Source organism: Sminthopsis crassicaudata, chromosome 1 (genome assembly GCF_048593235.1).
Source record: "Sminthopsis crassicaudata isolate SCR6 chromosome 1, ASM4859323v1, whole genome shotgun sequence".
In the NCBI taxonomy this organism is placed as follows: Eukaryota; Metazoa; Chordata; class Mammalia; order Dasyuromorphia; family Dasyuridae; genus Sminthopsis; species Sminthopsis crassicaudata.
Window position 1 is genome coordinate 11,170,021 of NC_133617.1, and position 12,857 is coordinate 11,182,877.

Consider the following 12,857-nt stretch of genomic DNA (forward strand, 5'->3'; position numbering starts at 1 on the left):
AAAGGACACTCTAAGGCTCCTCCCAGAGAATCTGGGCCACAGGATTCCAGGCCATTGCAGGGCTGGGGAGGCTTCTGAGAGAGCTCACCACCTGCTCGGCTCTCTGGCCATCGTGGTCCGTCTTCGTCCTGGGCTTGGGGGGAAGTGTGGGCTCCTGCTTGGGTGGATCCGATTGGTTTCCAGACTCTGGGCTTGTAGGCAAGGAAGCACCCATCACCTAGGAAGCTTCAGGGAAGCTTCTCACCTGGAACCTTCCGGGTATAGACTCTCCAATTACGGGGAAACGCCGAGCAGGAGCAGGGATGGTGGCCAAGGCTTGTTGGAGAAGGACTAGAGCCACGTGGCACCTTGTGGCCCTTCGAGTGTGCAGGCCTGTGAGCCGGCTGGGCAGTGCCAGGTTGAGATGCCCACCTGGTGGGGCTCTCGTGCCATTTCTTCGGAGCAGGCTGCAGTCTCCCTTCTAGCTACCAGAGGGCGCTCAGCCTGCAAACTCCTGGGCTGGCCAGACCTGAGGTTGGCATCTGGGAGCTGGGCATTTGACTTTAGATTTGGAAGCGGGGGTAAGATGGAGTCCCAGCCCAGGGAATCTTGACTTTCCCCTCCCACCTCCCACATTCCCAGGACCGAAGCCCTCAGTCGGTCTCACCTGTGACCTGGGCATAGGACAAGGAAACCCAAGGCTCTCCTCCCCCAACCTCGCCCACCCTCCCTCTCCCCCAGCCACTTCTCCTGCAGGCTGGGCAAAGGATGGAGGGGGGAGGCAGTGGGACCAAGAGCACCCTGCAGTCCCGAAGGATGTTAGAGGAAAGTGTGTGTGGGGGGGGCTTCCCCGGGCTGAGATGCACTCTGCCAGACCCACGGTGGGGAAAATGGGGACAGTCAGAAAGGGGGTGCCGCCGGGTCATCCCCTGAGCTCCGGGGGAAAGTAATCATGGAGATGGACAAGATGGCCCGAGGAAAGGGGGCAGCAGGAAAGACAAAGGCCTTTTGCAAATGACAGCTTTTCCCTGTTTTCAGCAGATTGCTCCCTTTCTCCTCACTTTCCACCTATCTTTAATCCCTTCCCTTTCCCTTTCTCTCTTCTCCTTTGTTCCCCTTCCCTTCTCTTCTTTTTCTTTTCTTTCCCATTCCTCCTCCCCTCTCCCTCTTTTTTTCTCCACTTTCTCTTTCTCCTCTCACTTTCTCCCTCCCTCTCTCTCTTTCTTTCCTCCTTCCCTTTCTTTCTCCCTCCCTCTTTCTCCTTCCTTCCCTCCCTTCCTTTTTCTCCCTCCTTCCCTCTCTCTTTCTCCTTCTCTCCCTCTCTTTCTTCTCCTTCTTTCTCCCTCCTTCTGTTTCTCCCTCCCTCTCTCTTCCCTCCCTTCCTCCCTCTCTCTCTTTCTCCCCTTCCCTCCCCCCTTCCTCTCACTCTTGCTCTCCTTCCCCATCTCTCTCCCTGCCTCCTCCCTGCATACATTCATGTGTGCGTGTGCGTGTGCGTGTGCGTGCGTGTGTGCGTGTGTGTGTGTGTGTGTGTGTTTATTTGTGTATTTCCCCGGCATCTCCCAGGAGGGGATGGCTTAACTTGAAGGGTCGCTATCAGGCCTGTGTTAAGCCCCTCATCTGTGCCCCAGAAGTTATTTGAAAGCGTTGATGGGGGGAGGTCCTGAAGCCTTGTGCCCCTCGTTAGCCGTGTCCTGAAGCCGGCTCCCTTCTTCCTCCAGGGAAGGCTTTTTAAAGCACCAAGTCATCCTCGCGCTCTCGGTGATCCTGGATGACCCAGTCTTCATGTGCCGCGTGTACCTGCACATGGCCTACCGGAGCGTGGCCCAGGTGCCCCAAGGTAGGACTCTGCTGCTTGGTGGCTCCAAGACTTTAGACTTTCCAGGCACTGGGGTTCAGTGCTGCTCCTTCCCACAGCCCTTTCTTCCTCGAGCGGGACCTCCTCCAGAAAGCCTTCCATGGCCTTGCAGGCGCTCCGGGGAGGAGACCTCTTCTTTGTATGCTGGGGTCACATCCCTCCCTTTGGGAGCCCCCTATGGGCAGGGTCCGGCATGCAGGAGACAGCAAAAAATGTTTGTTCCTTAGGATGCTGGGCCTGCCCACGGACACACTTCAGGGAGGTCGTTCCCTTAGGCCTAGAGGTGCCCAGGGGTTGGTGAGGGTGGGTGCCCTCCAGGAGGCCACCCAGGGGCTGGGGCTGGCACTCACTCTGGACCTGGGCAGCTCACTCTGGGTCTGGCGCTCACTCTGGGTCTGGGTAGCTCACTCTGGTCCTGGGCGGCTCACTCTGGGCCTGGGCAGCTCACTTTGGTGCTGACTGGCTCACTCTGGTCCTGGGTGGCTCACTCTGGTCCTGGGCGGCTCACTCTGGTCCTGGGCGGCTCACTTTGGTGCTGATTGGCTCACTCTGGTCCTGGGCGAATCATTCTGGGGCTGGGCGGCTCACTCTGGGCCTTGGTGAATTATTCTGGGGCTGAGTGGCTCACTTTGGTCCTGGGCGACTCACTCAGGGCCTGGGCGGCTCACTCTGGGCCTGGACGGCTCACTCTGGGTTTGGCGCTCACTCTGGGCCTGGGTGGCTCACTCTGGTCCTGGGCGAATCATTCTGGGGCTGGGCGGCTCACTCTGGGCCTTGGTGAATTATTCTGGGGTTGAGCAGCTCACTTTGGTCCTGACTGGCTCACTCTGGTCCTGGGCGGCTCACTCTGGTCCTGGGCGGCTCACTTTGGTCCTGATTGGCTCACTCTGGTCCTGGGCGAATCATTCTGGGGCTGGGCGGCTCACTCTGGGCCTTGGTGAATTATTCTGGGGCTGAGCGGCTCACTTTGGTCCTGGGCGACTCACTCAGGGCCTGGGCGGCTCACTCTGGTCCTGGGCGAATCATTCTGGAGCTGGGCGGCTCACTCTGGGCCTTGGTGAATTATTCTGGGGTTGAGCAGCTCACTCTGGTCCTGGGCGGCTCACTTTGGTCCTGATTGGCTCACTCTGGTCCTGGGCGAATCATTCTGGGGCTGGGCGGCTCACTCTGGGCCTTAGTGAATTATTCTGGGGCTGAGCGGCTCACTTTGGTCCTGGGCGACTCACTCAGGGCCTGGGCGGCTCACTCTGGTCCTGACTGGCTCACTCTGGTCCTGGGCGGCTCACTCTGGACCTGGGCAGCTCACTCTGGTCCTGACTGGCTCACTCTGGGCCTTGGTGAATTATTCTGGGGCTGAGCGGCTCACTTTGGTCCTGGGCGACTCACTCAGGGCCTGGGCGGCTCACTCTGGTCCTGGGCGAATCATTCTGGAGCTGGGCGGCTCACTCTGGGCCTTGGTGAATTATTCTGGGGTTGAGCAGCTCACTTTGGTCCTGACTGGCTCACTCTGGTCCTGGGCGGCTCACTTTGGTCCTGATTGGCTCACTCTGGTCCTGGGCGAATCATTCTGGGGCTGGGCGGCTCACTCTGGGCCTTAGTGAATTATTCTGGGGCTGAGCGGCTCACTTTGGTCCTGGGCGACTCACTCAGGGCCTGGGCGGCTCACTCTGGTCCTGACTGGCTCACTCTGGTCCTGGGCGGCTCACTCTGGACCTGGGCAGCTCACTCTGGTCCTGACTGGCTCACTCTGGTCCTGGGCGAATCATTCTGGTCCTGGGCGGCTCACTCTGGTCCTGGGTGAATCATTCTGGGGCTGGGCGGCTCACTCTGGGCCTTGGTGAATTATTCTGGGGCTGAGCGGCTCACTTTGGTCCTGGGCGAATCATTCTGGGTCTGGGCCTGGGTGGCTCACTCTGGTCCTGGACGAATCATTCTGGGCCTGGGCGGCTCACTCTGGTCCTGGGCGAATCATTCTGGGCCTGGGTGGCTCACTCTGGTCCTGGGAGAATTATTCTGGGTCTGGGCCTGGGTGGCTCACTCTGGACCTGGGCAAATTATTCTGGGTCTGGGAGGCGCACTTTGGTCCTGGATGAATCATTCTGGATCTGGTCCTGGGCAAATTATTCTGGGTCTGGGCCTGGGCGAATTATTCTGGGTCTGGGCCTGGGTGGTTCACTCTGGTCCTGGGCGAATTATTCTGGGGCTGGGCCTCAGTGGCTTACTCTGGTCCTGGATGAAGCATTCTGGGTTTGGGCCTAGGCAGCTCAGGTCCTGGACGAATCATTCTGGGTCTGGGCCTAGGCGGCTCAGGTCCTGGGCGAATAATTCTTAATCTGGGCCTGGGTGGCTCACTCTGGCCTGGATGCCAGGTGTGTGGCAAGGAGCTCCAGTGGTGAGAGAAGGCCTCAGTTTTGGGGGAGTGCTTGCTCCTCTGCACTTAATTCAGCCGGAGGGCTCCTACTGCCCACACTGCCCAGCCCGGTCACTCTGCCTGGAAGCAGCCTGGTCAAGAGCTGCTTGCTTGAGAAGGACAGGAGCTCTGTCTTTTGTGTCCTTAGATCTCTTCCCCAGGGTCTGGGACCCAGTTGGTATTTTGAATCCTGGTTTAAGGCGGAGTAGGGAGCACCTGCCTGCTCCTGGCCCTTTCCCCAGGTCCATCTTGGCAGAGGGGACCGGTCTGGCCAGCTGGGGGCTGCCTCACTTCTGGGGAGGCTCCTCCTGGCCTTGCTGCCCCTGAATTCTTCTCTTTGAGCCTCTGCAGAGGGCCAGCCCAGCCCAGCCTAGCCTGGCAGAGGGCACGGCTCAGGAACTCTCCTTCCAGCTCTCTCGGGACAGTGGTTGGTCTTGGGACCTGCTGGAGAGGACCCTTGGGCTCTCAGCCAGGGCTTTGCTGACCTGTAATGTTCTTATTTGGTTTTCTGGAGGTCTCTGCACAGCCTTTCTTTCAACAGATTAATCCCCACAAGAATAGCCAGGGGTTAAAGTCCAAATCCTTTATTTTTCTCCTTCACTATTTTGTCTCCTTTCCTGGGCCTGGGCTAGCTTTCTTAGAGGCCTTCCTTCTGGAGTCTTGGTCTCAGTGGGGGGGAGCAGGAGGCCAGGCCAGCCACCGTGAGGCTGATGAAGATAGAGTGAATCTCTCTGAGTCCCAGGGCTTGAGCTCCAGCTTCCAGTCACCACAAAGATAGACAAGGAATGAATGTGTGTCTGGCTCCTTTTGAGTTTCTCTCCGGGCCCTTCTGAGTCTGTCTTTGACTCTGACTCTGGCTGAGTTTGTCGCAGCTTTATATGCTCCACACTGAGTATAAACCAATCATTCTATCACTAGGAATCATTATTTGTTGTAAGATTAAGTCAACCATACTGAACTAGAGAACCATTAAGCACCATGCTAACTAGAGAACCATTGTCTCATCAATTCCACTGAGTTAGCACCTTGTAAGAATTTTGTTCCAAGTTCAGAGTTCTGGCCCATAACACAGATTGTCGGCTCTCTAGAGATGGGATCTCCTCTACTGATATATGCCAGACCTTTTACTAAGTGCTGGGAAGAGCAAGAGAGGCAAAAGGCAATCCCGGCCCTCTGGGGCTCACAATCTGAGGGGAGAGAGTGTACAGGAGAAGCCTGACCTAGGGGGAGCAGGGTGTCTATGGGGAGATCATCCTCCCTTCCCTGGCACCTTGGATCCCTGGAGGAAGGAGGAGCCCTGGAGGATCCTAGAGTGCCAGCCCTCAGCAGGAGGGAGGAGGATTCAGAGGAGGACATTGTAAAACTTGAGTTTAAGATACCTCCCAGACATTCACTTTGACAGTGTCGGAGATGGAAATGTGGGGTGGAAGTTGGTAAACAGTTTGGGGCCAAGTCCCCAGCCTAGAGAAGGCAATGAAATCCCTGGGGGCTGAAGAGATCACCCAGCGGAGAAGGGCAAGAGTGTTAGGATTCTTACAGATGTTATGGGCCAGAACTTGAGACAAGGTAATCTTCTTGGTTCACACCTTTAAAGGAGCTAGCTCATTGGTTCTTTAAGGAGGTCCTATAAGCCCAGGGAGTACCCACAAGTCCATTCTCTGGGAGGATATAAGGAGCTAAGATTCAGTGGGGAGAGTCAGTCTGGATTGGGTCAAGGAGAAGACTTCCCTGGAGAATTTCAGGGAAGCTCGAGGAGATTCAGTGGATTTGCAAGTCCAGGAGATTCACAAGTCTAAAGGAAAAGCCTGCTCCTGGACTTCCAGGAAATTCACAACTAGAATTGACTTCTGGGAAACTCACAATCCCACACTCTTGGAGGCAGAGTCAAGATTTCATTCCCACATCTACCTTTGTGCTGGCTGGAGGCCAGGGAGCTGGAGACTGAAGCTGGCTGGAGACAAGAGCTCATCAGGGACCAAGGAAAGAGATAGGCCTCTACTAAAGCCAACCCCCAAGAAACCTCTTCAGATGGAGAAGGAAACAGATAGTGGGGAGAGAGAAACCTCCTCCCAGAGAAGGATTACAACTTAGAGAAAAAGAACATTATATTTTGGCGCCCAATGTGGGGCAGACACGATCCTGATTCCAGTGGAAAAGTCTCTCTGACCCAGAAATAAAGGTGAGTAACAAGGAAACTTTTTTAAAGAGCTAAAGTAGAATTTCAGTGAAATGGGGCAAATTTTTAGAAAACAGCCTTCTGTTTCTGTTCAAGGAAAATTACCTTGTCTCAAGTTCTGGCCCATAACATCTGTAAGAATCCTAACATAAGAGGGCCCAGAAGAGAGCCTTGGGGGACCCCACGGGTAGGGAAGTCCCTAGGGGAGCCTTCAGTTAAGAAGGCAAAGAAGAAATGGTTGGGTGTGGGAGGAGAGTCAGGAAAGGGGGGAACCTCAAAACCTAGAGAGAAGACGACGAGCTGAGAGTGGAGAGAGCAGCGTGGCGGGACACCCAGGCCAGGAACAGATCGTCAGGGGTTCAGAAAAGAAAGAGGGAACAAAGGGGAGGCCCCGAGTGCAGGTAGGCTTCTTGTGGTTAGGTGCAGAGGTGAACTACCAGGATGAGAGGATTGAGTGGAGACTTTTGGAGGCTGAGGGTGGCAAGGGCCCATTTTAAGCAGAAAGAAATGAGCTACTAGAGACAGGGGGATCCCAAAAGATGGGGCAGTCTGTTGGGGGGGTGCAGCGTGAGGTGGGTGGCTTGGGCAGGGCCAGGAGGAGAAGGTAGAAGGAACCAGAAGGGAAAGACTGGAGGATTTGATTACTGAGTGCTGGAGGTGAGGGGATTGGAAGCAGTAATGAGGCTCCCTCTCCCCCTCCACCTCACCCTGTGCCCCAAAGAGCAAGTGACGGGGTAGCCAGGGATGCTGTGTCACCAAGAGAAGCCTGGTCTCAGGAAGAGTTAGTAGGGGAAGGAGCGGGAGAGGAAATGATTCAAGGTGGAGGGCGCAGTGGAAGGGCTGAGTGGAGTTAGGCTAAAACTTGGGGAGGTTGAGGGGGATGGGGATGAGAGACTGGGGGACAGGGGATAAGGAATGGAGGAGTCCCTGTGAGATGGAGAGACTTGGTGGGAGAATGGTGATCACTGAGCAGAGGATGGTGACCTCAGCAGAAGAGGGACGCATCCTGGGGACAGGGAACAGGCTTTATTCTGACATATTGAACTCGGATGTCTCTGAGAATCCAGTTGAAGATGTCCATTGGCTAATTGTTTACTTAAAGGGGAGATCCAGAAAGAAACGAGGGCTGGATAAATGGAGCTCATATGATCCCAGGAGAGGGGCAGAGAGAAAAGAGGAGCTGGTCCCAGTCAGAGCTGACCGCTCATGGCATGACCACTCTGAATAGGTGCCCTTCGGGCAGCTGTTGCCAGTAGGAGCTCCTACTGTGTGGCAGGCACTGTGCAAAGTGCTGGAGATCAGACTGAGGAAACCAGCCTTTGTCCTCAGTGGGCTTCCATTCTGATGGGGAGACAAGGCGGATACCCAGAAGTACCTGATGCTGTCTACAAAGTGACTGAAAGGAGGTGGGACCCCAGCAAGGATGGGGGCAGGGTGGGCCATCAGGCAAGGCTTCCTACAGAAAGTGGTACTTGTAGGAAAATGGATTTTTAAGGTTTAAAGTAAGGAGGGAGGGCATTTCAGGCCTGGGGACCACTGGGGCAGAGACTAAGAGGGGAGAGATGGGAGCTCCATATTGGGGGAAGCCTTGGCAAAGGAGATAGAGCCCCTGGTGAAGAGCTTTGTGGTGGCCCCGAGCCACCGGACACTGCTGAAGGGGGCGATAGAAATGGGGATCATCACCTTTGTCCCCACAACTGTTCAGGGCTTCCGAGATGGGAATAGTCACTGCCTGGCGACCCTCCCCTCGGAGGTGAGCTTCTCTGTACTTGGCAAGGCTACTTCCTGAAGGAAATCTCTCCACCTTGGGAGGGTCTCCCAGAGTCCATATTCTTTCACCAGTGATTTATGGGACCCGGGATCACCTCTCAAACCTCAGGGGAAGGTGTCAGTGGGAGATGAGAGCGACCCCTGCCATGTACTATTGGACATGTATCACTTAGAAATCCAGCTAAATAGCCAGATAAGAAAGCAAGCGACGTACAGTGAGCGGTTTTCAGTGGAAAAGGCAGAGAACAGCCTCATTTTTGTTATCTGTTCATTGGTTTGGCTCTGCCCTGTTAAACGCTAAGGATTTATATGAGATTTTCCTCTTTTTTTCTGGTGACTTGATTATTAATCTTTTTTGATGGTTATTAACTTTAAAATAAAACTGGGAGGAAAAAGAAAATGTGTATTCTACCAGAATAGAGGGCACAGAGGTTTCTGAAACCAGCCGGAGTCTTTAGAAAGGGGGAAATCTTTGGAGTGAAGCCGTGTTGGTTATTGAAGGCTATCCAGCAAGGGAAGGGGAGACCAGCAAGAGATGCTCCTAGTTTCATTTCACTCCCAACGGGCAGCCAACAAGGGAAGAGAACAAAGGTGGCTCGATCACTGTTGAAAGAATGGAGGTGGGACTTGTTCCTGTGCTAGCCACTAATTTTTAGATTAAAAAAAAATACAGATATTTAGGACAAAAAGCATAATTTTAAAGACTGGGAAAACTCCCAAGCAAGCAGTAGAATGATGATGATGATGGTGGTAATAATTAAGATACCGACGCTGCTGCTGCTAATGACCATGATGGCGATGGCGATGATGATGATGACGACGGCGATGATGATGATGACGACAGGGATGAAGGGTTTTAATTTGTAAGAACACTAGTCTTGAACTTGCTTTAATTTCAGTTCACGCTTGATTGAAAGCTATGGCTTTGACGCCTGGATTTCACACTAACTCGATATCGGATCTGAGGCAAGCCACTAGACTAAGTTCCATCTTTTGGGAAGTGGGAAGTAATGATACTTGCATGTATTTCCCCACAAGTGGCCTCCTTCAAAGTCTCTTTATTTGTGTCTCATTGATCCTGCCGGCGGGGCTCATCATGATACTTCATGGCCACTTAGAGCCTCTCTTTTCTTCTCTCCATCTCTTTGCCTCCTTCAGATGCCCTGGGTTTGAGTCCCAGATCTGAGGTGAGCTTCTCTGTACTTAGGAAGGCCGCTTCCTGAAGAAACTCTCTCCGGCTTGGGTCAGAGTCCATATTCTTGTACCGGTGACTTATGGGACCGAAGCCGATTCCCTTTAGTTCAGTCACATAACTCTGGGCCTCCACGTTCTAACAGATCATCTCTAGAATATCTTATGGCTCGTATGGGAAATTGGACTGGAAGCCCAACTTTTTCCTCTTTGGGCCCCAGTGTCCTCATCTGCAAAATGTGACTAAGATACCTTTTCTATCCTTTGGAGGTTGCGGGGAGATTCACTTTGATCAATCCCGCCCAAAGCCCGTTGCTTTGACCCTGAAGCAGGTGCAAGAGATTGCAGCATTCGATTTTAGAAATGGTCTTAGTTATTACTCAGAGAATTGGAATGAGGCAGCGGCCCCAAATCTCCCCCTGGAGTGTTCAGCCTTAGACTAGGAAGCCCAGGTCCCCGCTTTATTCCAGTGTGCACCCGTGGCAAAGCTGCTTCTCTGAGCTGGGCCTAGTTGCCCGATTTGTACACAAAGGGGTTTTGATGACGTAAAAGGGATGTCAAGTCCCTTTTAATCTTAGCAGTCTGTGACGCTCCAGATAAGGAGACCGAGCCGATAGCCCACTGAGGAGAGACAAAGAGCTGCGTAAGAGCGGCAAAGCACCCAAAGAACTGACATTTTGCAGCTATGCCCTGTAGCTGCAGAAAGACCCTTTGTAGAGGTCAAAGGGGTGGAGGATAAGGGAGACGGGCAGTTGCCGTCTGGCCACTGATTGGTCCTGGGCGGAGAGAGGAGGCAAACATGATGCTTACTGATTACTCGTAGGCAAGATGGTGGAACACCTGCGAGCAGAACAGCCCAGTTCTAACTTGTACTCCAGAAAGAAATAAAAGAATAACAGATCTAATAACTGTTGAGAAATAAAGAGGGAATAAGGAACTTGGGAGCACTATGGAGGAGACTTAGCTAGGGGCACTCGGTGCTGGGAGCCTTGCAGCTCCCATAGCCTCTGAGGGAACCAGCCTGGAGCTGATAACAAAGGAGAGAGCTGGTGACTTTCCATCGTACGGTTCCATCTCTGGTGGTTCCCAGGGCGGTGAGACCATCCCAACGCGGATCCCAGCAGACAAGGAGCTGGGGTGGGACGTGGTGATGGGGAGGGTTAGGCCAGGAATTCCCAGGACAGGGACATATCTGAGGCCCTCCAGGGATGGAGTGAGGGAGCCTGGGGGGAGCTGAGATTTGATGGAGCGTGTCTTTCACTTCCCACTGTCTCAGCATGGTCTGGAGCCGGCCCCTGGTTCTTTGGATTTCTGTCAGGTTGCGCCGCACTGGAACAACAGGGGCTGGCTCTGGGGTCTGAAGGCCCGACTAAGTGCACAGGTCAGCAAGGATGAAGTTGCTCTTGCATTCAGATCCTGGGCTCAGGGATAAGAGACAGAGGTGAAAGACGCCGCAATCCCTGCCGTCCAGGAGCTGGCAGTCTAATTAGGCAGATGGGCACAAGGAGAAGGGCGTGGGAGCCAAAGCTCGCCTCCTAGGAGGGCCAGGGAGCTGGGGGAACGTGGGAGGAATTCTTGTGAAATGACCTTGAAAGAAGAGGCAGACTCCTCGAGGGAGTGGAGGATGGAGTCCACACCGTGGAGGGGCGGCCTTGGAGGCACAGGTAGGAAGGAGTCTGCAGTCGGAGCGAGCATCGAGGCGGATGGGGCGGGCTGGTCAGCGGGCAGCCACTGGACCGCGCGCAGGAATGCTGTGGAGCACCATGCCAGGGTTTCGTAAGTTGCAGGAGCCCTTAAGAGAGCATCCACGCCCATTGTCTGACAGGTGAGAAGTCTCAGGTCGGGCAGAGCGTAGGGGGCAGAATCAAGATCCAGACTCCCCCTCCTGCCCCCAAGAAGGGCCAGCTGAGTCCTGGGAGGGCCACGAGGCGGGGAGCCTTTGTCAAGAGGACCTTTCATAGGGTGAACTCTTCCTCCAGGGCTCCCGTAGAATCCTGAATGAGTGGGAGCTAGAATAGTTAGAGCATACAGAAAGGCCTGGACATCTTGGACAACGGAAAGAACTCAGATGGGTTCGGGGAACATGTGGAGAGCTGGCCAAGGAAGGGTACAGAGCGCTGGAGGGAGCTCTTAGGAGGCCGCCCAGACTAACCCGGGGATGGTGTCTGCCATTGTGGCCACAACTGGGGGCTGGGTAGTGGGAAGGACCTTAGACTTGGAAGCGAGTCACAGTCTACACTTAACTGCTACAGCCCTCCGTATACCTCCTCCCCTTAGGGGGATCGTGGGCCATGGGGGGAACAGAACAGGGGCTCCCATCAAGATGAAACAAAGTGAATGGGAGACGATGACAAATTGCTCGACACGGCTCCACTCCCGTGGGTCCCCTTTTTATTAGCTGCCTGGCTTTCTAGGTGCCAAAGACCCTTCTCCCACCAGTTTCCTCCTGGCTAAACCGGAGCCGCTCGCTCGTGCACCCCTCCCTCTCTTTGGAAGCACAGACTGTGTCCTGGGGGCCTTCCCGGGGGCACTGCTCCCATTGCCCACCCAGCCTGCCAGGGCCGTTCACTCTGCACGTGCTGAACTGTTAAGTCAGAACTGGAAAGCAGACCGGTCAGTTTGGCTCGCCACCCCCTTTACTGCAGACAATCATGACTATTAGAGGCTCACGGGTTTGGGGCTGGGAATGGTCTCGGAGAGCGGCCAGCCGGAGCCTCTCGCACTCGGGAGGAGTGACTGGAGGCCTCGTGAGCCTGGGAGTAAATGAGCAGAGCTGGAATCCCTTCCTTCCTCTCCCCCACTTCTTGCTAAAGCCTCCCAGTGGGGTGGGATTTGGAGAGGGTCTACCAAGGAGGGTCTTTGTGCAGGTCCTGGGCCGGAGCCGGTGTGGAGGGGGTCGTGGGCATCTGCGTCATCTGCAGAGGTGCATTGACATAAAGGGTCCATGAGATGGGCGTGAGGGATGGGGACTGAGATGTCAGATGAGGGCTGCTTGGGAGGGGCGGCCCTGCAGGAGGCCCTCAGAGGGCTGCCGCTTGGGGGGGCCGGCACCGTACACTCAGGCCCAGGATGCCGCGGAGGGATGGAGGCGTTTTTGTTCATTCTGCTAATTAAAATTCTTTAGGAAACTTGGCTGCTCATTTGCGTGCACAGCAGCACAGCCCGGGCGAGCTGGAGAGGAGTGGGCAGGTGAGATTCACGCCTCCTCCGCGGCACGCTGTCAGCGCGCCTGCCATCTTGAAATGCAGCTCGCTTGCTAGGGAAGTGTGGGGCGGCCTCCGGAGTGGAAGCTGTCACTCCTCAGAGGCGAGGAGCTTTCTGGGTCACTGGCTTCTTTGGGATGTAGAAATGATCCGGGGAGCAAGAGCTCACAGGGGGGAAAAGGTGCAACTTCGACCATCAACGCCAGGCCCCGCCACTTTGGACAGGTGGGGGTGCTATCCCCGGGAAGGCCACAGTGAAGGGGTCAAACT

At 54.9% G+C, this 12,857-nt stretch overlaps 1 protein-coding gene across 4 annotated transcripts in view; it reads left to right on the forward strand.

Annotated features, from left to right (window-relative positions):
* Positions 1 to 12,857, forward strand: part of RSPH14 (radial spoke head 14 homolog) — a 118,817-nt gene that overhangs the window by 20,426 nt on the left and 85,534 nt on the right. For all 4 annotated transcript variants that reach the window (XM_074292966.1, XM_074292948.1, XM_074292940.1 and 1 more), the window contains one exon: positions 1,701 to 1,819. In XM_074292966.1, the coding sequence (XP_074149067.1) occupies positions 1,701 to 1,819 (119 nt within the window). The remainder of the gene's footprint in view (positions 1 to 1,700; positions 1,820 to 12,857) is intronic.